We start from the raw sequence: 27220 nt of genomic DNA, 5'->3' as shown, positions 1-27220 counted from the left end.
AATTTTACAGTTTTTACTCTTAACTCTCATGATCACTCATGTTTTCTTAGGAAAACACTCCATACTTTGGGAAACACCAATGTAAACAATGTGTTCCAGAGCCTAATTAGAGTAGTTTTTAATGCAATAGCAAGAAGGTTACTGTTTCAGTATGTAAGATTAATTAATTAAGGCCTTTATTGCCTTCAGTTTGTTTTTGTATTCTAGAAATGGTAGTGACTTGATGGACAGTGGAAAAAAAAAGTTAAAAGACTTAAATCATTCTTTCATGAGCACATCTAGCAGCAGTAAAGGCATTTTGATTCAAGTTTTTCATGTTCTTGGTATTGGATGAAATGCTCAAGGGAAGATTATTTCAGGTGGAAATGATAAGATTGAAAGTGGAGAATTTAATATTAAGAACAGTAAAACTGGAATACTGAATCTCAGTTTCTTTCAAAAGTAAAAAATTAGTTGTTTTTGTAACAGCTATAAAATTTTAAAATAAATATAATTAGGCAATATTATATGTGTTGTCACTTTGGAATTTATCAAGTTTCTCTTACACAGTTACACCATTGGTATGTGAAAGACAACATTTGAGTTGATGAATTGATTGAAAGTGAATAGTCGACTTCAGTTGTCATCTTACTTATTCCGAGAGTGCAAAAATCTAGTTAGTTTCAATTATTTTCTCAAATGAAGAGAAAGCAAAGAATATATAAGTAAAATTTAATCAGACCAAAGTTGTTTAAACATGATGTGACTATGTTTTGTACCACTATCTTAGTCTAATGATATATAGATCCAGATTCCTATTCTAAATTTTTTAATGTAAAATAAACTATTTTTTATGTAATTGTGTGTGTGTGAACATTGTTTATATCTTGCTAAAATATGACTATTTTCACATATATTAAAAATAACATTTATTTCAAATATTTTTCAGGAGTTACTATGAAAAGATTTTAGCATAATGGTGGGGACAGAACATTCAGATTCTAGTTTCAAGAGAAAACTTCCAACAAGACATTCACTGCCTTCAAGTTCAAAGAAGAACATTGAAGAGCAGAGAAAAGCATCTTCTGCAATGAAGCTGGCATCAAAATCAAGTGATAAGTCAAAGGAAGAAAAAGTCAGTCTTGGTGGGATAGGTATGTAATCATATTTAGATTGACTTGCAGAAAATTAATATTAAAGGTTTGCAAACAAATGTTAAGGAAGACATTGTTCATTTGAAGAATTATGAGGTTTTTGATCATTAAAAACATAAACATAAGGTGATGGAAAATAGGGAGCATTAAATCATTTCCTCAGTTTTTGCCCATAGCTTTAAATGATGCAGTCTTGCAAGAGCAGCTTTTTGGTTTAACAGATGGGTAATGTAGTTCATGCCAGAGGAAAAGGAATGTTGGGCTGTTTTAAATGGTTGATACAAAAAAGGAATGAATATAATGATTAATGATTTGGTATAGGTTATTATTACAATTACACATGAATTAGAACAGGAAAGTAATTTAAAAAAAAAAGAAATATCAAACATACTTTATTAATGATAATTCAGAATTATATGATTATATAAAAAGTACCTCCATTAGCTTTACTGAGTTGTTTGTAAAATGTTTGAAGGTGCTTCCATACTTCAAACAAAGACTTGTAATAATATTAGGAAAATGTAGTCCTTCAAGTTGGTTGGGATTTGGAATGTATAGTTGTTTTTTTGTTTAGTGGATTTTGGTACTTGGTTGGCTCATCTTTTAGTGCAGAAGCAGTTGATACAATAGAAAGATCAGCTTACAAGATAGGAGGTTGTGGAACTTTGTCTTGGGTGTGGGTTTTTTGTGTTAAGTAATATACTCCTTGCATATTAAAGACAAACTAATAAAGGCATATTTCTTGACTTTATAGATGTGTGGAAGTTTATTAAGGAAATTATTTTCACCTTAATAAAATGATAAAGTATATTTATTGTTACTGTAGTTGGTGATCATTACTGTTTAGTTTATTTTTACTTACTTGACCATTCATTAGTTCTCCCGAACTGTGGAGGATTCTCAGAATAAGAATGAACTTTGCTACATGTTCTACTTTATGAAGGAAGTGGGTTTTGGAAATGCCAATCACAGTTGAAGATCTATCTATTTTATTCCACAGTGATTGAAAAACAGTCTATATCTTAGAGCTTATAATGCTAAAACTCTGGTTGCTTATCTTTACATAAGTTAATGTCATTTTATTATAGTTTCTGGACATTCCAGAAATTGTCACATTTCAATGTTTTGCTTCAGTTTTCAATTTCCATTTGTGTTTTGGTTGGGAAACACTGTCTACACTACATGTCCTTGGCAGGGGTTTAGTTTGAAGAGAGACAAGCCAAGGGACTTCTTTCCACCACTGGGGTGTTCAGGAACATTCTTGTTCCTCTTCAACCATGCTTGTGGAATTTTGAGTTGATTGCTATGCGATGAAATCATGACTGGTGTTGAGTTTCAAAGAAAAGTCGGTTTTTCCAAATGAGGTTGGGGATGTCGGTATTCCCTTTTTCCCCTCTTGTGATTTGATTTAGGTTAGTTATTATTTTCATGGTTTGTGTTGATTTTTGTTTGATGGTTTTGAAGTTTTGTTAGTTGTGTCTCACCATAAATTATTTGATTCATTTTGATAAAGCCTGAGCTGTCTGGTCAGTTATGTTCTGTTTGTTTATGTAGAGAGTGAATAAGTTGTTATCATAAGCATCAACTAAGTTCTAATGACAGAATAAATCGTACTATATTTCTATATTAAAATGCTTATTCACTGCTTTTTTTACAGCTAATGTAAGAGGGGCCATTCTTGATAACTGTAATCAGGCTGTAGTAAATGCATATTTATCTTAATCATTATTGTCTTACAACGTGTGCAAAATGTTGGTTAAAGTTAATTCATCTTTCTGAACTAACTTAAGTAATGTAGTCTAATGTAACATATTTTTAAGGTAAATGTTATTATGACAGAATTTACTGACATCTTTGTAGAACTAATATTTAAATTGTTCTTAATAGAAGCAGTGTTATTAATAGTCATATAAATATTCTTAGTTGTTTTTTTGTTATTCATAAAAACTATAATTTGTCAAAACTGATGCCATTGTGAATATGTTGCATTATGAGTGTTATAAAAAAAGTCATTGAAAGAGATAATAATAATAATAATAAAGAAGATGAAGACAGATGGTAAGATGAAAACCATTTTTATTTAAAAAGCTTTGAACATTTTAGAATGCACTTATTCCAACTTCAATTAAATATAGAAATTATAATTTGATTTATTAATTAATGCTTTTGTGATTTCAGTTACTATTTTACTTAAAATAATAAGTTAAGAGGTAAACTGAAAAGTACAAATTATACATTACAAAATCACAAGTTGCATGAGGCATAAAGTTATAAGTATGTTTGATTAACAGTTGAATGTTAAGAGAAAATATTTAGGATAATTTTTGGTCTAAGAATTTTTGTAAGTCATTAAGAGTTGAGCAGTTTTTGTTTCCTTGAATATGAAGTTTAGTGTCAAAAGATACTAAAGTAATGATAAAGAAATCATAAATTATTATATGAAATGTTTTGATCATCTGAATGGATAATTGGGAGGTTTGGTTTAATGGATAGATGTCTATTTTTTTAATACTGTTAAATTTTCACAGACTAGTTTTTAAGTAGTATATGTGACCTTACAGTCACTACAAATATACTTGTATACAAGCCATGAATGTGGAAGTATTGGTATATAATATTTATATTGAAAGAAATTTGTATTAATCTGAGCTGAACTTTATAGAAGAGGTTTTAATCAAGATATAGGTACCAATAATATTTTCAGAATATTCCACTGATAATGATTTTTTTTTCCTCACCTCTTAGATCAGGAAAAGCTCGTACTCCACTATTTACATGTTGTTTTATCGTACTTCCTGGTTTGAAATTCTGCAATTCTAATTTCTTTGTCTTAAGCAAGAGGGAAAATATAATCTTGAATATAAAGAGGTAGTGTTAGGTTAAAGAACTATTTTTGTAACTGTTTTTTTCTTCACAAATTCAGCAGCTGTGTAACTGTGTTTATATAGTTGTAACTAATTATTAAATAAATATAATATTTTCTCATACAGGAATCATATCTTTGTGATTGCAGTTTGAAACTTATTTTTTAAAAGTCATAATAGCTATTTTCAGGAAATGGGCAGTTTATTTTTTCATCAGTATAAATATGGTAAGGTTATAAGCATGGACCAAGGTATATCCTTAGACTTTGAAAAACACTTTGAGACAATAGCTCATCTTCACACATAAAAATGCTACTTCCTTGCTTGCCTGCTTATGAAATGTACTTATCACATTAGTCTTGAGCTAACTCTCACCTAAATTTACATGTTTAAAGTGAACTGTTCTGGTGCATGATGACAGTGCATGCAAAAACAGTATTCTACCAATAGGAGAGTGACACATCCTCCATGCTCCGTAACTTCTCCTATGCACTTACTCTCATAATAACTTTTTTCCCTTGGCATTTAATCAAACAGACTTCTTGCTAAAGTTAAATTTGATATGGTATTTACCTCTGCTTATAAGATTAGCTATTTAATTCAGTTTTCTTTATGCATGCCAAAAGACTTTCACTCTCCCCTGTTGGAATTTCAATAGAGGGAAATGGAAGGTTTGTGGGATGCTGAAAGAAAATGTTTGCATATAGAGTGCAGGATTTTCAATATAAGAAAATGATAACATTAGTTTTATATCGACTTTTGTTTCAAAAGCATTGTTTAGTTACATGAATTTTTGAATGAAGTTGTTTTATCCTTAGTTTTAACTGAGTGACAACATTACACACACAGTCTCTCTTTATACTATGGCTTCTAGAAGCTTGTTAAATGTTGGGTGTGTTGCAACCTTTGTTCAGTGTGTTATAGATTACCACATGCTTATTAGGCTTACTCCTGTCCCTACAGTCAACTTAATTTTCTCTCGCTCATGAGTGGCCTATTAGACTATGAATTTACCTTGATTTGTTTTGATTAGTGCCTTACCATTTGATGAATTACCTTAACCTTCTATCCTTTTTCAGAATTTCTTCCTTAGATATGTTCCTTTCCTTGTCTTTTACATCCATGCTTTTATATTTCCTGTTCTCTAGTCCACAAATCCAATTTTTGAGATTGCTTTGTCTTTTCTCTTTGTTTATTATTGGGGTGTATGTTTCAAGGCAACCCATTCTAAAGGCCAACCATCCTATCAGAAAAGCTGTTTTAACTGGAGGTGACTTCTACTCTTCCAAAATTTATACTTGTGTCCCATAGTCCTATTATTCTCACTGTTAAGTAATAAAAATTTGATGCATCAATACTATCAATTCCCTTTCCAATCACTTTACACATTTTTAATGTGGCTCCCTTTTAAGAATCACAGTTCATCTAGTTCAATTTGAAATTAGAAACTGATCGTAACATTAAGTAACTCGAAATCAGGACTGGAAAGGTCAACTTTAGGTGACTGGCGGTGGATTTTGTACTTACCTATTAGTCTTCCTAGTGAGTTATGATTATTACAGTCATGCTACAGAAAGTCCTTTACACCTTGAGTCACTGTAGTTTTTCTCTTGATGTTGTAAACTAGATGTAAACATTGGTTTCATGCTATTTATTTATTTTTTAACTTTGTTTTACCTTAATTTCCTTTTATGAATTTTACTGAATTTACTTTTACCTTTTTACCAGATGTTTGGCATAGATAGTCTAGCTGCTTTGTGCCATGAAACACTAAATCAACCAACCAACCCTTTCCAATCTTTAACTCCTCCATTAGATTCCCCCCTAATTCTCCCCTCTCCCCCAAGAAAAGACAATTTTTGAGGGTTCAGCCTCTCCTTGTGTGACAGTTGTTCCATCCTAATAACCTTCTTTTGAACCCTTCCTGAAAATTATATGTTTTTCCTAATAGAAGGAGCCCAAGACTGAACACAGCATTCCAAATGTGGTCTAACCAGGAGTTTAGGCAATGAAAGCATAATCTCTTTAGACTTGTATTTAATATTTATGTAGATACAACCTAAAATCCTGTTTGTTCAACCACTAGCAACAGCACCACTGTTTGGATGGCTTTAGAGACTGATTGGCCATTATATAAAGATTCGTTTTTTGTTGTTTTTTTTGTGATACTGTTAAGGTCAATCCCATCCAAATTATACTTATAATTCAAATTATGATAACCCACATACATTATTTTACATTTACCATAATTAAAACTAAACTGCAATTTATTTGCTCAACTCAATATATGATCTTAAATCCTTTTGTAAAGTAGCAGTAGCATCCTCTTCAGAGTCAGCAACACCCAAGACCTTTATCGTCAGCATATTTAAGTAATTTATTAACCATTACTTCATCTATATCATTAATGTAAATCAAAAAAGGCAATGGTCATGAGACTGAACATTGAGGTATCCTACTTATGACATTAATGCAGTTTGACTTAACTCCATTTACAACAAGCCTCTGCTTTCTTCCATCTAGCCACTCTTCTATTCAGTTGGTTAACTTATCACCTATACCTGTAGAGGAGTTTCCTTTATAAGCAATTTGTGTCACTTTGTCAAATGCTTTCTTAAAATCCAGAAACACCAAATCTACACCCTGACCCTCATGTATGTATTCATTAACATTTTCATATCATATCAAAATATTTGAAGGCAAGATTTTCTCTCACTGAAACCGTGTTGATTATCAATTAAAATCCTAAACATCGCTAAATGACTTTGCAAAGTATCTTTCATCACACTTTACAAAATGTTTCCCACAACTAATGTAAGACTAATAGACCTATAATTACTGGGACAACTTCTTTTTCCTCTCTTGAAGATAGGAATGATATTAGCTAATTTCCAATCTGTTGGTACTTGCCCACTATTCAAGGACTTGCAAAACATTTTTACATATCCATTCTTTGACCTCCTTTGAAACCTTCAGGGAAAATTTATCTAGCCCAGGATTCTTATCATTCTTTAAGCTTTCCAATTTTATTTTAACAAGCTCAGAATTTATGGAATTGTCTTGTTCAACTTTTTATTCATCTATCAGTTGCTCAAGATGAGGAATCCTGCTGAAGTCTTCATCAGTAAAAACTGCAAAAAGAAAAATAATTTAATAACCTAGCTGTTCCATAATCATCAAATACAAGTCTTCCTTTATCATTCCTCAAGGATCCCCATCCTAACATATTTACTCATAATGTGCTTTAAAAACTCCTTACTGATAATTTTTTGTTTTCAGCCAAATTATTTTCATATATCTTTTGGGATATCCTAACTGCTGGTTTGACCACCTTTCTTGGTCTTCTAAATCTTCTATAATACCAGTCAATATAAATTTCTTAAATTTATGATGTTTTTTCTTTAGTTTATCTCTTGTACCATTTGTGAACCCACATGACTTTTTTACTTGCAGCTACACTTTTCTTATCATAAGGAATGTGTTTGTTTTCAACATTGAAAAACTTTTTTTAAAGTTTTCATGTCTGATCATTGTATCCAGGAAACTTAGCTGCCCAATTTAATGACAGATTATTCTTGTTATGTTCCTTCAAAATTCACAGTTTGTAACCAAAATATCATTATTCCTGATCTCCATATGCTGCTAAACATTTAACCTGACAGTGTAGTAATCACTTGTACCCAGGTGTTCCTCAGTTTCTACCATCTCAACACTTTCTGTATTAGAAGTTACCAATAAATCTAATAAACCATTATTTTCTAGTAAATTACCTGGCTAATTGTTGAAGAAAGTAATTCTGAACACTTTCCAAAAAACCTTTCTCCCATGCTGTTTGCCTCAAGCATTTCTTAATCTATATATGCCTGAAATTAAAGTCATCCATAGTTATTATCTCATTAACAGCTGAAATCTTAATTTCATTGTAAAGTTTCTCCTTAATTTCATCAGTTGATGGTATGTAACAAATTCTCACTAAAGCATTTTCCCTTATATCTACCAACAGAAACCCAAATGGATTTAGGCTCCTTGCTGTTATATTTAATATCCTCAATTTCAGCTGGATGTAACTCACATTTTATGTATAAAGCTTCTTCTCTCTCTTTCTAATACTGTCTTTATTAAATATCATGTTTCTCTTTATTTTAAATAAATATCTGTCATCAAAATCATATATGTTTAGCACTATTTTGGTTATTCCCATCACACCAAAATCCTGCATTCCTACTAATTCTCTGTGGTTATCTATTTTATATCTTGCACTTCTAGTATTATAATCGTAACAATTAGGTCTATCCTTATAACTACTACATTTCTTATTTCCTATGCTGAAGTTTTCTCTGCATCTTCTTCTTTATGCATGTAGTTTTTCTTGGCACTCACCACTGTCTAGTAGACATTAAAAATTCCCTTATTTAAATGTAAACAATCCATTTCAAAAAGTTTCTTTCTTCTATTGAACCAGTATCACTAATCCAACTAGCCTATCTGTTCATCCTTGCCTAGTAACCCAAACCTAGCATTTGACCCTAATGACCTACTTATAACTTTATCCTTTTATTTAATGCTGGGCAGTATCCCTAAAAAAATTATGTTATGACCTTTTTCCATAAATGCCAATATGAATCCTTTGTACTTATTAATTAGCTCTTGTGACTTACTCTTTCTACATTAGTAGCCCCCCCCCAAAAAAAAAAAAGACACAACAAAACAACAACAATAACAAAAATTAAAAAATAAACTGCATTTCTGCTAATTATATCTCCTACTCTATCCATTATATCCTCTACCTGTGTCCCTGGGTTGCATAATCTAATTATTTTCTTTCTGTTTACCCCACAGGTTGTTTTATCCACATGCCTTTTCAAGGAATCACCTATAATTGTGACCTATTTATCATCCACATTCTTTAATGACCCTTTTATTATATCTTACATCTATATTTCTTCATCTCTAAAAGCCAAGGGCTGAAATTTGTTATTCTATAGAATAGGCTTAATATCACTAAATTCACTACTTTTTACTCTACTAGTACTCTTCCTAACTTCTTGAGTGTTGTTGTTAGCACACATATCCTTTGCATCTTAATGTTTGAATATAATGTTGTTATAGGCAGCTGTGTGAGGGAAGTAGCATTGCTGTGTTAGGAGGTAAGTATCTATTGGAAATGCATTTTCAAATTATGAAAATGTTAACTTTCTTTGCACAATGGTGTAAAGGCAGTTTTCTGAGTAATACAATATAGGGCAAATGTTTGGTAAGTAAATGGATGCTATCTATTTAATTTTTATTTGTACATATATCATATATAATGTTGATTTTGAATATTTAATTTTACAGTATATATAAATTGTATGTGAGTTTCTGGTTTTGCAGATCATTTAAAATGTGGCTGTTGTGGATCTGTTTTTCACACTCTCACCACTTTCATCAACCACAAAGGTGAAGGATGTCAGTCACCAAGGTTCTCCAGTTTATCACCACCTAAAGGTGCTTTCATTAAATAATTTTATCATTGCATATACAAGCTGTTTCTTGTTTTATTTTTGTTATGTGAAAGGTGACTTATGTCAGTCTGTTTACATCATGCACAAAGTTTGATGAGAGGAAAATTACAAACAATTTACCCATGGTTTAAATTGTATGCTAGCAAACTAGTATATATATATTTTTTTTAATTTGGAATTGTTAGTTTAAATTGAAATAACTAGTAAATTTTTGCAACTGCTCCATTTATAAAATGAGCAATTGTAAGTATGCTCCACTATACTTCGATTCATTTACACCTCATGATCATAAAAAATTATAATTGTTTTGTATTAATCTTGTAAAAATAATATTTAAACACTTTTGCTTTATATTAAGAGTTAATACAGGAAATTTAAATTATTTTAAGAAGAAAAATTGGAAGTAACTTTACCTTTTTGTATGTTAGTTATTATTACGAAAAGTCAACATATATTTTTTATCTCTAACTTTATTTCTACATTGAGAATGTTATATAGATAGAGTACACATAACACAGAAAATCAAATCTCTATGCAAATGATTTTTGTAGATTGAAGACTAATTGCAGGCAGGAGATTTATGGTTTTGTAGCCTAATTAAAAGTTTTTATAAGGTTCATGCAGTGTAACAGCTGGTCAAGTATATAACTTTAGAAAGAGTGAATGTATCACAGTAATAAAACAGAATCAAAATAAATGTTTTTAAGTATATTTGTTGCACCATAGTGCTCTGAAGTGGAAGTGTACTATGCTTAAGTAACAAAAGAGAGAAAGTTGAAATATTTTTCAAATACTTAAAAAAATATTTAGGCCAAATTATTTTTGTAGCAATATTTTAATATGAAAAGTGATGAAATTTGAATATACTAGATCAGGCTTCAACAAATCATGGGCACAGTTTTATTCATGCATAGGACTATGCTATGTAGAACATGAATCTTGAACAGTTCTTAATTATTGAAAGTTTGGAACTATTTTTGCAATCTTTTAGCCCTAAATCAAACTTTATTTCCATGATTTTAATGGTAGATTCAGCACTTTGTTTTTTTCAAGAAGGAAGGTTGTGGTTGCTCACCACACTATTAATTTTGTGCCATTTTGATTTTCCTCATTTTATCAGTTCAACCAATCAGTGCAGATGGGATCAAAGGCAGTTAGATCAGGCAATACAATGAAGTGGTTGTTGATGTCATGCATGTAAAATTAAACTTGGTTCTAAAGTGTACTATTTGCATTATATCTATATTAAGTATTTGCCTTTTCATGGATTTTTGTTGTTAAGCTAACCAGCATCAAGCATTGCTCTCTAGCTCTCACTTGACATCTGCTGTGATGTGCTCTGGTTTTGAAGAATATTTATAGTTATGCTGAAATTTCTTTGAAAAGTTTCAATACTAACATAATTTTTAGGAAAGTGCATTTAGTTTAAATTGTGTATTTGCACTGTGAAATATCAACCATAGTTTTCTTTTCATTGTATAATTAACATAGAGAATTGAAATAAATTTAAAACATAAATAGAATGAAGGGCAAACAGAAATGCTTGGTTTATGTAGCATACTGTTGTTTCTACTAACTTTCTTTCACAAGTAATTTGTCTTTGTCTTAACAGTTGCATCCAGCAGTAGTTTAAAACCACAGTTACCAAAGACTGTCAATTCTGGCTTTCTAAGGGAACAAAAATTCATTCAGCATTAGATGAAGAACCTTCTCCAACAAATGCTGCCATAAAAAAACTTCACAGTAGACCTGGACAAAATCACAGCTCTAAGTTGACTTCAAAAGTGCTGGAATCACAAGAAGAGAAAACAAAGGATAGGACATCACTTACTAAAAAATTGTCATCAGGACATGTAACTAAGGTTTGTTTTTGAGTTTAGAGCTGTAATATTTGTACTTTGTATAGTTCAACTAGTGTTTAAAAACTTCCTTACATGTAAGTGAATATTTATTGTAATTATTTTAGTGAAAATCTTAAATTTTATTTCTGAATCATGTTTTTTTGAAGAAAGGTCAATGGTGTTAGAGCTGTTTCTTGATCAAGAGGACATACAAATTAGTAGTCATTCATTATAAATTTCAACACAAAATTTTCATAGGTAAATACATATTTACATTGGCTCATTGTTCATGTAGATATTTTTTTAGTATTGAAACTAAAAGGTAGATGTACAACAAAAATATGTTACAGTATAATTTTCAAACATGTTCAATGCTAACGTTAAGGTGATTTAAATGAGTTAATTTAAATAAGAAAATATTAAGTTAAACTGAAATTGTGTTTGCGATATATAGACGTGATGTTAGTATCTTCTAAATAGAGAAGTTCTATTAGCTACCAAGGAAGAAGAGTTAAACTGTGATATATTGATCCAACTTAGCAGTAGTTAGAAGTAAAAGGAATAATCTGTTGTGTTTGTGTACTATAACTATGAAGTTAAAAAAATTGCTTCATAATTTTTATTGAAAGTGTTTTTTTCCTAAAATAAAAGTAACATAATAGTCATGTTCAAGCTAACATTCTCATGCACTGACTGGCTATTTTATGATTCCTACTCATTAAATTTTGTCCCATTTTATAAATGCAGACTGTCTTGCAGATGGTTTAAACCTTTTACATAAAAGCTTCTGTAAAAAAGAATCATCCTGAATTTTAAGTTTCGTGATTATAACATAATATAGTGTTAGCAGTAAAAACTGCAGACAAAACGTTTTATCTTGTGTTTAATAAATTTCACCTATAAGTTAACAATGTAATAATGAAATGAAAAAAGAAAATGAGAGACATTTTGAATAAAGTTAACTTGTGAAATTAACATTAAATATGATTAAATACAAAGTTGAAAGGTGAACATTTGTAATTTGAATAAGAAAAGTAAGAAATAAGTTTCCAGTAATCATGGTGACATGTCCTTTTGCAATGGAAAGTAAATTGCTTAAACATGTTTGAATGTGTCACATATATTTATCAAACAAACTCAGTTGTATAAAGTAGAACTGTGAAGTAAACAGAACATGTAAGATCATGCAGTGAGATTTTTTGCACATTGTTTTAAGAGTAACTTGGGTTGCTTCAGTTAGTTAGTAATAAATGAATTTTTCTTGTTTCCATGTCCATTTCTCAGTAATTTTGAAAAGTCTACACTCTGAAAATCATTACATGGTTATCAGTTTTTCAGGTGTTTCAATATATCTGATTTATCTTAAGTATTAATAACAATATGTACCTTATTCAATGCTTTCATACATACTAATGAATTAACTCCTTGTTTTTACACAAATTATTATTTAATTATTTTGAAACACAGGTAAGAAAGTTTGATTTTATTGAATAAAGAGAATACTTATATAGATACACTTTAGCTTGTAGCATAGTACACAAGCTGCTATGTTTAATAGTGCTACTACATGTAATAATGTTAAAACCAAGTGATCCATAAGCCAAAAATAAAGCAAAAAATGTATTTTATATCTTCATAAGATTTTCAGGACTTTAACATTTTCTTTATATAAAATTTGAAATTATACCTTAACCAGATAATTACCAGCTCCTAGTGTCAGTAAAAGTAATTTAAATTATTTCATAGACTTCAAAAAGTTGTATTGCACTCTTGGTTTCACTTAGAGTTAAAGCTCTGAGTTAGTTATACCATCCACCATGAAAAGTAATTGTTGAACATTTTAGTCATGCTAAGGACTGCTCAAGGGACGCAGATAGCCTAGTTGCTTTTTGTGCCATAAAATGACAAACCCCACTCACTGCTCAAGGATAATGTATGATAAATCTACATTTTTTATTCAAGTTACATTACATTTTGAAATGTGAGTGATAGTGTATTACTTTCTAGCAGTAAAATATCCTGCATATGAAATGAAATTTAGCATCATCATTACTCCTGTTTGTTCTGTTATTTCAAGAGTGAATGTTGGGATTTGCCTGCATGCACACTTTTCAAATGGGAGACAGGCAAACACTCAGAAAGATGTCACAGTTTGCATGTATACAAGATTACTAAACAATGAATAACAACATTTGAGCAGTTTTGCTCTAAAACCAGATGCCAAACATTTTTGCTGGTCATTTCACCTAATAAATTATATTTTAAAAAATTTATAGAAATGAATCAAAATTAAGCTTTGAAATAGTAGTTGCCATGGAGATTTTTAAACTGTTTGTCAGATCCAAAAGTGCATTATTAATTAAGGTAAAATAAAATATATTTTCTATTTTACTTTTAATAAATTCATTTTTGTAATGGTTACATAATTTTTATCAGAAACAGTAAACCTTCTTCACTAGGTTATGTAGAGAATTGATGTAAAAAATGGGGTTGATAACTGTGAAATCTGCACTACAAGTATACTATGTGAAACTGCTCTTACAGATACAATATTTCCTTTGTATAACATTTTATGTTACCTGTTTGATAGAATACGGCCTCTAAGTCACAAAAAATTTTGAAGAAGGGTTTGACACAGTTTTGTGGAGAATGTGAAGGTTGTATGCGGGAAGAAGATTGTGGAGAATGTGCTATGTGTTTGGTAAGCAGACATTAGGCTTAGAAAATATGTAACTGACTCCTGTAATTGTTCAATACAATTAAAATTTAATGTATTATTATGTAGAAGTGTGACAGTTTCTTAATATCAGAAACTGATGGTCTTTCATGCTAGAGGGCATGTAGTTATTGCTGTTCCAACATCATGATTATATCTGTCCATTATTATAAGCCAGTAACGACAGTAAAAGAAAATGGTAAATGTTATTTTTTTATTTATCTGAAGTGTGAAAACTATGTTGAAAGTATGTTTATATCCATGTTCTGATAATACTGAATGATTTCTGCTATGAAATACTTTTTTTTATTAAGTTGTTTCCTATGGATAAAACAAAAGGTACTATAAACCTTAATTAAATTATAGTTCATGCATATATAAAGACAATATTGGTAATTTGCAGTGTAATATATTCTTAACATTGTAATTAAAATGGTGACACAATCTGTATTATTTAAATATTTATAATTGTATGATTTAAACTTAATTCTCCTTATTAAAGGTGGGAATTTTTTTAAAATGTAGATCCTCTCATGAATGTGGGTGTTTCATAGAAAAATGAAATTATAAAACTGAATTGGTGAAAACTAAATTTTTATCTGATTTAAGTGGTAGGAAGTGTTGACTTAATTTCTTGTCTTTTAGTTTATCACTTCAACTTTAGATAGCTAACATATTTACCCTTCAAGTAGCTTTGCACAACATTTGAGAAAATAAAAATGTAATTTCAAATAAAAAATTGTAATAAAAAATGTTTGGCTTATATAAAAGTTGTAATGCTTCTAATGCATCATGTACATCTTGTAAAATTTAAAGGGTTTTTAGTACTTTAACTCTCCACAGTGTGCTTTTGGCTAAAATACCATTAAAAACTGCACAAACAAATGACCTGACATTTTTGTAACTTTTTTGTTTGAACTGAAATAATTATATTTCAAAATTGTTTCTACATAGATTTCGAATTTGTGGACCTTATTATAAAATTTATTATTTAAAATATTTCGTTCATCATGATAAAAGCCATTTTATGTATAATAGACGTGATCCAACAAGCTTGAGAGGTAAATAAAAATATTGAATGGTTTGATTTAGATGTTTCTGGTTGTTTTTATTTAGGATAAGAAGAAGTTTGGTGGGCCAGGCAGAATGAAAAAAAAATGTTTGTTGAAAACTTGTGAAGCAGTTGCAGTAAGTTTTCATAACTCCTGGTGCTTTAATATTTGAGATTTTTACTTTAAATTTTTTATTTAAGATAAAGATTAATTTATCATTTTTAATAAAGGTCAGAATCTATAATAAATTACCTTTTAGTGTTCCTTGGGTATAAATTTAGCAAGTATGTATCAACAATTGTTAACTGAATACTTTTTATTCATATACGAGTTGTATTAATGTGATTAAAGCTAATAGACTTATGAAATTTAAAAACATAAGATTGAATGTCAGATTTAAAATGCATAAAATAATATTTCCCTCAAAAAATGGAACAAAAGTAAACAATTTTACGTTTAACGGCACAGTTCTACTCCATGTGGAAAATTTACAGAGCAGATAACAAGATCAATATTCTTACAGTTAGAATTTCTTAATATAGCTACTGTATTTTCTGTACTTGTGAATGATTGTGCTTTTGAATAACATAATAGTATATATTTCTTTTTCTTCTTTTATGAACCAAAACTTGTATTGTTAGTAGGTTAAAAGTTATAATTTACAGATATTGTCAGTTTGTGGCTGTAGTCAAATAAGATGTTTTACCTCAGTGAGGCAGTTTGTGGAGAGTGTCTAGAAGTGTATGTTTAGTTATACAAGTGTGAATGTCAGTTTTGACATAGTATGACTTTGTCAGATGTAACATAAACAGTAGTATTGGAAGGAGTTGATAAGTGGGGTGGTTGACTAGACATGAATATTTTACAATGAGATATTAAAAGTATAAGAGCTGCTAAAATCATTTCCTCTGCTACCAAGGACAGCTCAATCTAGGGGAATTTGAGGGTTGCCCGTCAGTAAAATTAATAATATAATTTACAGTTGTTATATAAGTAAAATATGTAAAAGTGAGGAGAGCTCTGGCACCCCCTGTTCTGATACCTCTGAGATAGCTTTGGAGTGTGATATTATTAGAAGAGTTCAGAACAAACATTGTTTTTGCCTCACAGTTTAACCGTGTGTATCAGGTAGAGAAAGTGCTGGGGAAGAGGTTCCATGAAGGCAAGCTGGAATACTTGTTGAAATGGAAAGGATACCCAAAGTAAGTAATTTTGTAAAAGATTTATAAATAAAAAATCTTTACATGTATATAGTAGTCACACAGTGAGCATAATGATTCAGTGTCTTTAGAAAACTTTTTTTATTAAACTCAAGAAAAAGAGCATTCTTATTTGAAGTTTAGGCTATCTAGTGATTGGAAAAGTAGTGGTTTAAAACTGTTTTTCTCTGTTATATTCCCCCCCTGGCAATGTAGCAGTGAATCTAAAGATTTACAATACTAAAATAAATGGTTTGATTCTCCTTGGTGGATACAGCAGATAGCCCAATGTGGCTTTGCTGTAAGTAAAATGCTGTGTTGTATTAATCTGCTATCATATAACCAGGTTCTACTGTACAATGAACTCTTAGCAGAGACTAGAGAATCATGTTTTATGAATGGTATGACAGAAATATATGTTAGTAAAAAATTCAAATAAAATCACAAATTTGCATTTTTCAAAACATTACTTATTTTATTAAGTAAAAGCTAGTCAACTTTTGACTTGAAAATATTTCTTTAAACATTACAGAATTTTAAATCTGCAAGGATTATTTATTTATAGACCATTTTCAACTGTAACAGCAAAAAAGGTGCTACCTAAGCCAAATTTGTTTTATTTCATAATTGTTGGTTAAATTACTAAACTTTTCGTAAAGTGCATCAAGTTTAAAAATACTATCTTCTGTATAGTTACGATTTTGGCCTTTAACATGTATTATTTATGATTATATCTGCATTTTTTTTTGTAAATTTTAAGATGATTTTTGAAGAATAAGCATATTTATCAAAGTAATCCAATGTACTGCCAGAGCCAATGAATTTTGCTGATAACTTTATTTTGTGGTAAAAATGCTAGCCCAATTTTGTGGTATTATAACCAATTGTTCAAGCACAGTGTAATGGTAAAAATATGCCCAACAAATAGTTTTTAGTGATCATTCTAAGTTATTGGTTTTTAACCACTTCAGAGTGCAGACAGCCCTTGAGTAGCTGTGCACAAAATTCAAAACAAATCAATTCAACTATTTAGGCCTGAATCTACTCACATGCATGCTGTACATAAAGTGTTCTCTCCCTCCCTTGAAATGTATATGTGTATAAACACAATCACAGATATCTTTATATAAATACATATACACAGTATAGAAATAAACATATCTGCTCAACAGAAATTGTTGTTTCAGTGAGAACATTTGGTTTGGATCAGAAAAGTACAATGACTGAAATTTTCCAATCTCACCTGGATCCAAGCCTGGCAGATTTCTTATCTTGTCAGGATTGAAATCCTTGTTTTGAAGAACTGTTACTCTAGTTTATAATCAGTATTTAATACTTATGATTTTCGACATAGAATTTTTTTGATACATTGTTTCTTAATGTTGATGTATTTTCCATGTCAACATGTTTTTTATTTTTACATTTTTGTTAGATTCTGAAAACTATAAATAACTTTTGTAAGATATACACTGCTGGCCAAAATCTTAATGCTGGCCAATGAACATAAAGAAAAAAATATGCATTTTGCCTTGTTAGACTCAACCACTTATTTGAGTAGAGCTTTGAAAGATGAAAATGAGAGAAGGAAAAATAAAAATAAAAAACCTTTTAGCATTTAATAAGGAAAATGCAAACACTATGAAATTAGCCTAAATAATAGCTAGTCAAAAGTTTAAGACCATACCAAAAAGAAGTTCTAAACAGGGTAGAAAATGCCCAACAAGAGGTCTCAGTAGTGAGTTGCACGGCCATCATTGCAAATAACTTCAAACATTCGCTTTGGCATGATCGGTATAAGCGTTTGCAGAAGGCTGACTGGAATGTTATTCCAAGTGGTGAAGATGGCTTCATAAAGATCATGCACTGTTTAGAATTGACATCCATTTCTATAGACTTCCCTTGCCATCCACCCCCAAACATTTTCAGTGGGGTTCAATTTGGACGAACACACTAGATGGTCCAGAAGAATCACTATTTGCCATGAAAAAAGTCCTTTGTCCTGCAGGCATTGTGGATTACAGCGTTGTCCTGCTGAAAGATCCAGTCATTTCCACACAAGCGAGAGAGCCTTCAGTCAATAAGGATGCTCTCTCTAACATGCCAATGTAGCCAGATACTGTTTGATGCCCCTGTATGACCTGAAGCTCCATTGTTCCATGGAAGGAGAAAGCACCCCAGATCATGATGGAATCTCCTCTACTGTGTCGTGTAGAAAATGTCTCTGGTGGGATATCCTTATCGTGCCAGTAAAGTTGGAAGCCATCTGAACCATCCAGGTTAAAATTTTTCTAATCAGAGAACAAAACCATCGTCCACTTTTCTACACCCCATGTTTGGTGCTTCTCACCAAAGTTCAACCGAGCAGTTTCGTGGTGTGGAAGGAGGCATGGCCTTTGAAGACATTTACGGTTTTTAAGGCCTTTCTCTTGTAGATGCCGTCTTATTGTTTTGAGGTGCATTCTGTGTCCGTAAGGGCCTTAATCTGGTTCGAGGATTGGCTGGTGTCTTGCCAGACAACCCGTCGAATCTTCCTGCTCAACGCCGGCGAAATTTTCTTGGGCCAACCACTTGAATTTCTCGTTCCGTATCCCTCAGGGTCTTTAAAGAAATTTACAACAGCAATTTTACTACGCCCAATCTCACCAGTAATAGCATGTTGAGAGAGACCTCGCTTTTGCAGCTCGACAATTCTGGCACGTTCAAACTCTGTCAACTTTTTAGCCTTTGCCATGTTTTTACCCAATGTAACACAGATGTCAGTAGGAGATGTTGACAACACTAATGCCTGAACACAAATGACTGAATTTCGTTACGTGTTTACTGATTAACACTTCGTTTCAGTATGGTTTTAAACTTTTGACCAGCTATTATTTAGGCTATTTATTTTCCCTTTTCTTATTTTCATCTTCCGAAGCTCTACTCAAATAAGTGGTTGAGTCTGACAAGGTAAAATGCATATTTTTTCTTTATGTTTGTTGACTTTAAGATTTTGGCCAACAGTGTACCTTTATAATGTATTAGTTACCTTTGAAACATACTGGATGTATTCAGTGAAATATATTTTTGATAATTCATGTATGAGCTCTGAAACTATCTTTGCTAATTTATATTTCAGCTCTGAAAACTGTTGGGAACCTGAAGAGAATATCCTTAGTAAAAACTTAATTAAGGAATTTGAAAAACAAGAAGCAGAAAGAAAAAAAGGAAGAATTTGACCAGGAAATCAAGTGAAAGGACTGTTTCTCATGAACTTTTAGTCAAAAATGTTAAAGATGGGAATTCATCTTCTGAAACAGTTCCTAAAAGTTTAAGAATGCCAATTAAAAAAGTAATGGAAAATACTACTCCTGCTAAATCCAGTAACAAAATTACAAAAATACGAGAAAAGAAAGGAAAGGAGAGATCTGTTACTCCAGAACCTGTCAGTAAAATAATTAAACTGGATATAGAGGTTAGTTGACTTAAGTCAGATCAGTGTGTGCTTACTTTTGTGACATTTGTTTGTAAGTAAATGTATTGGTTGTAACTATGAATTGCATGGTTTTGAAGAGGGAGGAGGAATTAATTGTAGTACCTAAATCCTTTTACCTACTTTTTTCAAAAGTAGCCACAAACACTTGCATACTGTGGATTTGTATAGTACAGTATGGTCTGTCAAAAGTTATTTCTTCCTAGAAATCTAATTATTCTGAAGTATATATTGGCATAGTAAAGCTATTTTTTACCACATTTTCTTTTATTATCATTATACTATCACTTTCTGTGGTTGTCTTTCATTAGTCAGGCAATATATTTTAATTTCTCAGCAGTTGTAATAAGTTTTGTGTAGAAAATGTGTGTCTTGCAAGAAACTGTGATCAGATATAGTGATATGTCTCTGGGATCCTGCCTTTATATTTCAAATAAACTTAATTTTGTTCTGTGTATTATTTTAGCATGTTTTGTAGCTGTATGTTTGATACATTGTAGGTGTGTTTTGGGAAAATAAACATGTGAAGACAGACATCTGTCAGCATAAGTTTCAAACCATATGAATGAATCATTTCATAAGAGTTATATGATTAATTCTATTCATGATATGATCAATAATCTATGAACATTGATTTTGACAATTGGTATCATGAATTAATCAAAAACACAGTTAAGTTGACAAATGTCAGGAAATTAATCATTCAATCAGTTATAGTTTCCAGTTATAAATGTAATTAACTAATGAGCCTCATGATTAATAAACTAGTTCTCCAGCTTTAAATTACGTTACCTTATTCCAGATTCATACCTAACAATTTTACAGATTACAAAACAGTTTTTACTATATTTCATTTTATTGTTTTAAATGTAAAGGACTTTTATGTAATGTGCTCAAAGAATAATGTTTAATGTGTTTCAGGTGTGAGATTTTAAATAAATCATTATTTTTATGAAATGAATGAGAAAAACTCATAATTATGTATTGAGCATCTGCATGAGTTCCTTTAATTATTTATTGATTTAAACAAGCATTTTAGTAAGGAAGTATTTGATATCTGTTAACTATTCACAATCTTTAAAATCTTTTACTTTATAAGTTATCTTTCAGTTTTTTTTATGAAATTCTTAATGGAAAATTAGTCATTTTTTGTATATAAGCAAAATATTTAAATATTTATAGCAGGATTTTTTAAATAAAAACAACTAGTTGAAACTGTATACTATAGACAACTTACTAGCAATCTGAGTTTAAGTAAGGTAATAACTAAAATAAAATCTCCAGTTTAAAATAAATTATGAAAGTCTGTTCTTTGTGTTATCTTCAAGTAATATTTGGTGATACAAGGATCACAGTTTATAGCAAATTAATTACACATCATAATTTTTTAATCTATTCTAAACATTTGCCAGGAAATGATGTTGGGCAAATTAATAGTTTCACAAGTAAATTTTAAGCTGTATTTGCAAAATTAACACGTTAATCATTGTATATCAAGATCTTCTTCAGGGCCAAACAGAGCAGTGTGATATATTCTCTAACAGTTCAGTGAAAAAACATTTGCTGTAGAATCAAATATCCTTCTGTCCTTTTTTTTTGTTTGAAATATTATGTAATAACTAATTAATTATTAGCAAATTTTCAATAGAAGTAAAAAATGTCACCATGGTTTTAAAAATGAAGAGATGTTTAAATTTGCCTGCTTTAAATGAATTGATTCATTTCTAGTAGGTTTTTACATGATTTTAAATGAAGGATCTATGATTTGGGAGAAATTTTATACCTTAAAAGACCTGTTTTTTATCTTGTTTTGGTTATGTAATGTTTTTCTACAGCTTTTAATATAAAGAAATGTTAAATGTATTTTTAAATGTGACATAGAATGGTAAATTTGTGCTTTTGTAGCCTGACACTTCATATATGACAGTAGCTTGTTTTAAGAAACTCTAGGAACCTATTAGTACACAAAGTAGTTAATCTGATATTTGTGAGAATTCAGAATGTTTCTTTAAAATACTAGAGAGAAGTTTGATCATTATTGAAGAAAGTATACTTTATGACTTGCTTAAACCTTTTCCTTTCAATTTAATAGAAAAGGAAAATACGTTGTGATAGTTATTTCAGAAAGAACAAATGAGAGCTACATATTTTCTGTAACATTTTTTTTTAAAACAGATATTGAGGGTAGCTTGTTAAATCTCAATCTGAGGATCATGGGTTCAAATCCCCATCCTACCAAACATTTTTTCCTTTTCAGCAGTGAGAGGAGTATAATGTGATGGTCAGTTCCATTATTCACTGGCAAAACAGTTGGAGTGGTTGGTGATGACTAACTACCTTCTCTCTAATCTTTCACTGATAAATTAGGGACAGCCAGTGCAGATATCCCTCATGTAGCTTGGAGTGAAATTCAAAACAAGAGAACAAGCTTATTAAATAATTTTCTGATATTTTGCTAATGTGTTTAAGTTAATTTAAGAGGTATACCAATGTGTGATTTAATAACTGGTTTTTGAGGTACCTGAATAATCTACCCAGAAAGTTCTGAATGTAACGAACTCTGTGGTATTAACAAGAAAGAACAGCATGTTGATGACACAGCATCTTAAACCATGGCTCTGACTCACTTATGAATTATTTTTAAGTCATAAATATGATTCACCAATACATATAAACTGTGCATGGTTATTGAAGCAATTTGAGAAAAGTAATTAACATATGTAAGTTTTCATTTAAGGTTATTTTAAAAACCTAGCTCAATCTGTACAGCATTTAAATGAGGTTGTTGTAACAAGTATAACTGAAATTTATTATCAGTTTTTAGTTTGACATAAGTAGTGTTATATCTTTGTCTCTTTGCAGTCTTCTAAAACCAATACCCCAGGGAACAAGTAAACCAGTTCTTATAAAATATTTGCATATTTGCCTCAGTTCCAAGAGATAATACCAAGAAGAGTGCTAGGACAAAATATTTCATAAAATAAATTACCAGCAGAATGAGATAAAGTTTTTAAAGTAAACATATTTTCAGTTCAAAAATTTCATGATCAAAAATGCAAATCATAAATTTAAAAATTAATTAAGCTGTGCCAAATTTTTTGCTATACTAAGTAATAGTCTTTGCATAATAAAATGAATAATTTTATTTTTTCCTTTAATTATTTAAAATAAGACAGTTCTACATTTTCAGTGTAGCTTTTTTCTTATTTTTTGTTATCAAAAATTGGTTTTGTTGATAACATTTTATGTGAAGAAGTTACGAAATGATTGTATATTAAGTTTATTTCTGGAGTAATCGCTATGTGTGTGTTAAACGTTTGTACTATGCTTTGTTTTACACTTAACAATTAAACACATTGAAAGGTTTCTTATTGTGAACAAGCATATTTCTTCTTCTCAACTGTTGGTAGAAAATGTCTTCCCTAATTGTAAGTAATTAAATTGTAATTTCATGTTACAGAATATACAGTTATATATTAAATATTATAACTGATTTAGAAAAACTTATTTTAAATGTACTTGTACCTTCAAATTGTTTTCTTATTAACTTTTCACATTATTTATTGTGTCATAACATTTCAGCTCATTGTTGCTCATGATTTCTTATCTCAGAAAATTAATTTAATGGTAGAATATTGCAAAAATTAAAAAAACTTAAAATATCTGATATTTTGCTTTTACTTTCTCAGAGAAGAAAAGCTGAAAGGAAATTTAGTCTTGTTATGAATAATAACAGACATTAAGTTTTTATTAAGTCATATTGCTGTTTACGTATTTCTCCATACTATACCATAAATGAAAACAGTTTTGACACTTATAACCCAAGTAAATAACTGCTGTAGCTGTTTGAAAATCATACAATTTTTTTTCAGGAATTTCCAGATGAAGTTGAAAATGATAATGTAGGTATAGAACCAACAAAGAAAAAAATGAATGATCAATTTAAAATTACTCAGAAAGAAATTGAGACTGAACATGAAGGTAAAGAATTGTTATTGAAAAAAGATGAATCACAAGAGCCAGAAGATTCCAGTAACACTTCTGTAACTGAGGAGCATAAAAATTATAAATCTGCTTCTAGTGTGAAAAGAACTGAAAGCAGAGAGGAAAAACAGATAATAAAACGTACATTTTGTAAACAGGTTAGTTTACAAGGAGAAAATTATAAAAAACGGGGAAGGGGGCGTCCTAAGGGAACTAGGAAAGTTGGTAGACCCAGAAAAAGTGAGGCAGAAAAAATTCGGGGAGGACAAGTTACAAAAGCTAAAAAAAGATTAGAAATATTTAAAAAACCAAAAGCTCTTTTTGGATGGAAATTAGCACAGAAAAAAACACGAAAATCTGAGCAGAAATTAACTGCAAATATTTCTGAAAGCTTGGATGAAGATATTGAACTAGACAAATTTGACACAGTCGAAAATGTGATAATTAGTGGTAAAAGTGAGAAGAAAACTAATAATATGGAACAGATGACTTCATCAGAGGCTGAGGGACGAAGCAGACGCTCTACTAGTCTTGCTGCACTTAATTTTATCAAGTCTGTCTGCCAAAGGATCCAAAATACAAAAAAATTAGAAAAATCTTGGGCTGACAATGAACATAAAATTCTTCAAAGGCGCTTTTTGGAGGATTCATCAGGTAGTGAGTGGGAAAATGATGATGATGACTTTATTTCAGAGGTTTCTTTTAATAGTTCTGATGAAGATAGTAATTACCATAGGAAAAAACCTAAGGTTAATAGACTTTTACTATTGGAATATCCACATCAAAAACCCTTTTCTTTTCTTCTGCCTGAGAGTTACAGTCCAGGACTCTTAGGTCACAATGGAAAGTACCGTGGAATCAAAGGTTTCTTGAGCAAATTGGACAGACTAAGAATGTTTTACAGTGTACAAAATCTTCCAAATTCTCTAAAAAAAAAACCTGGCAGAAAGCCAAAATCTTTTTCTGAAGGTCAGCCTCCTAGCTTCTTTTATGGAATTACTGTTCATGGAAGAGGAAGACCAAGATCAAGAAGCAGTTTTTTTTGGAAGAGTTCATCTTCGGGGTTTTGGTGGTTTGGACACAAGAGCTGATTATTATGAAAGAGGACTTTGGCCAAAAAGAGGTAGACGAGGAAGAGGTAGGGGATTAAGAAGAGAAACACAAAACTGCTTTTCTCTGATATCAGAATTTGAAGGTCCAGAAGAAGCACAAGATGATACATCTAGTTTAGAAGCTGACACTATTTTACCAAAGTCTTCAGGACCTGTAATGATATCAGTTGTCCAGGGACCAGAGTTGGGCCGAAGTAGAGGAAGAGGATCAAGAGGACAACAGAGAAGTCTAAGACGTCAACATGTCATCATTGGCCCTCATAAAAGAAGAGGACGCCCTCCAAAAAGTGAGTCAATTATGCGCGAGGTGAAACGAGCAAATCAGGATGAGGCACAATCATTTGATAACACTGAAGGGTTCTCTCAGGATCACCAGGAGCAACGTTTAGGTATGCCAGCATCTTTGCTTAAGAGAAGACGAGGAAGACCACGTAAATATCCTCAGTTCTATTCAGATGATTACGAGTTTTTTTGAGGATGCTGCTCAGTTTGCTCCAGGACAAAAAAGTGATTCTGAAGAATCCCTGCAGCAGCCAGTTGTGAAAAGAAAACGTGGAAGACCACCAAAATATCCTTCCTTGATGCAGCGGAGTATCTGGACATCAAGAATAGGCTTGCCACCAGAAGAAGAAGGGGCCACCAACTGGCATGGAAGAAGGCAGAACCGAATTTTTGTGGTAATGCCTGATTCTAGTATTGTGGAGGTAAGAGGTACAGATACTGTAAAGGCTGTGGAGAAAGCTACCAATAAACTGGAAGCAATAAAGAGAGGAGAACTTGGACAAGTAAGACACACATTTCTGTATATTACTGGCTATAATAAGCTACATTCATTCCTTAAGAAAATTTAAAATTTTGGTTCTGTGAACCTTCTATGTATGAGCTTAGTCATTTGGACTAGCCTTGTAACTGCCATGAAACTATATATTATAACTCTGAACTTACTGAGTTTTAGTAAACAATACTAGTCCAGTTTTTAATTAAGTACTTTTACTTAAGATTTTTAGGAAACTTTATAAAGCTTTTTTCTCAGTCAGTCCAAATAAAAGGCAATTTTCGTGTAAAGAATAAAAATACACTTTTTCATTTTATAGTTTCATATTTCATTTACATATCCTACAGAACTTCCTATATGAATATCCAAAATTGTTTTTGGTTTTTCTTCAGTAAAACTATATTTTATTTAGTTTTTTAATCTTAACAATGTGTACAAGCTTGGTCCATTTGACCGACCTTGTCACCACCACATAAAAATACAGAATAAACCTAAATTACCATTTTTATCTTTCTAGCATGACTGCATATTGTAACAGACAATTACACTTATTTATTCCAAGTTGTCAGTCTTCTAACATTTATGTAACTTCTTTCAGTTAATTTTATTGTTGCATTGCTCTTTTAATCATGTCTAACTACTACACTGATGGTAGGAGCAGAGTGCAAGTTACAGTAAACAGAATATTGAATTGCATCGCAAAGAAACAGCTCATGTGCATCACTTGTGGAGAAATTCTACACTTGTTTTTTTTTTTAAGGTTTTTTATCAAACCAACTTAATTTCTTATTTTTTACCTTTTAGTTATTTTTATAAATATGTATAAAAAGGACAAAACAGTAACAAGTAAAAACAAAAAGGCATTATAACTATTATAATTCAACTGGCTTCTTGATTGAGCTGTAATTTGACTAAAATAATTCTCTTACCTGGCTGATGTGATCTCAGCAGTAGTAATAGTTTATGCTGGATGATTCAGGTGCTGTCATCACAGCAAGACAGTGTTATACAGAAATCAGTAAATAAAACCTTCTGTTTCTCTTGGTTATAAATAATTAGATATCAAATTGCATAGAGAATTAATGATATATTTTTGTAAGATAGGATGTAATAGGAGGGCATGATGTGTAAGTTTGACTTTCTGGTTTATTTTTCAATAAAGAAAAGATTTTAGGCTATAAATTTAGATTATGTATTAGCAGTATTTTTAATAAAATTGTTACTTTTATTCAAACCTAGAAGCTTAAGGTTGGGAAGAATATTTAAAATGGAAATTTTGGAGCAAAGAAATGTCACATGATACAGAGAAGTGAAGATTGGAATTTATATAAATATATCTTTTTAAAGTACAAACATTCAAACTTAATTATAATTATATTAATGCATAATTATTCACTGTGTTTTGATGCCAAGATTATTAGCACACAATGATAATGATATACTTTAATTTAATATTGAATGTAACTATGTGAAAAGGTCATGCAATGTGCACTTTGGTTTGTCTGTATCCAGAGAGTTAGTTGTATACCTCTTGTAAGATGTGACGTTAAGTACTGCATGACAAAATAAGA

The 27220-nt window shown here is 30.7% G+C and overlaps 1 protein-coding gene across 1 annotated transcript in view; it reads left to right on the top strand.

Annotated features, from left to right (window-relative positions):
- The first annotated feature begins 955 nt into the window (after positions 1–955).
- The window catches only part of LOC143247921 (uncharacterized), a 61060-nt gene continuing 34795 nt past the window's right edge, over positions 956–27220 (top strand). Inside the window, exons 1-12 of the mRNA XM_076496470.1 lie at positions 956–1133; positions 1274–1358; positions 1708–1807; positions 11130–11363; positions 13933–14043; positions 15175–15246; positions 16221–16312; positions 19425–19522; positions 19606–19760; positions 23651–24511; positions 24732–25161; positions 25292–25659. Of these exons, the coding sequence (XP_076352585.1) occupies positions 956–1133; positions 1274–1358; positions 1708–1807; positions 11130–11363; positions 13933–14043; positions 15175–15246; positions 16221–16312; positions 19425–19522; positions 19606–19760; positions 23651–24511; positions 24732–25161; positions 25292–25659 (2784 nt within the window). The remainder of the gene's footprint in view (positions 1134–1273; positions 1359–1707; positions 1808–11129; positions 11364–13932; positions 14044–15174; positions 15247–16220; positions 16313–19424; positions 19523–19605; positions 19761–23650; positions 24512–24731; positions 25162–25291; positions 25660–27220) is intronic.

The sequence above is a fragment of the Tachypleus tridentatus genome, chromosome 3, assembly GCF_004210375.1.
Source record: "Tachypleus tridentatus isolate NWPU-2018 chromosome 3, ASM421037v1, whole genome shotgun sequence".
Taxonomy (NCBI): Eukaryota; Metazoa; Arthropoda; class Merostomata; order Xiphosura; family Limulidae; genus Tachypleus; species Tachypleus tridentatus.
Note: the sequence above shows the minus strand (reverse complement) of the source record. Positions and strands in the feature narration are given on the sequence as shown.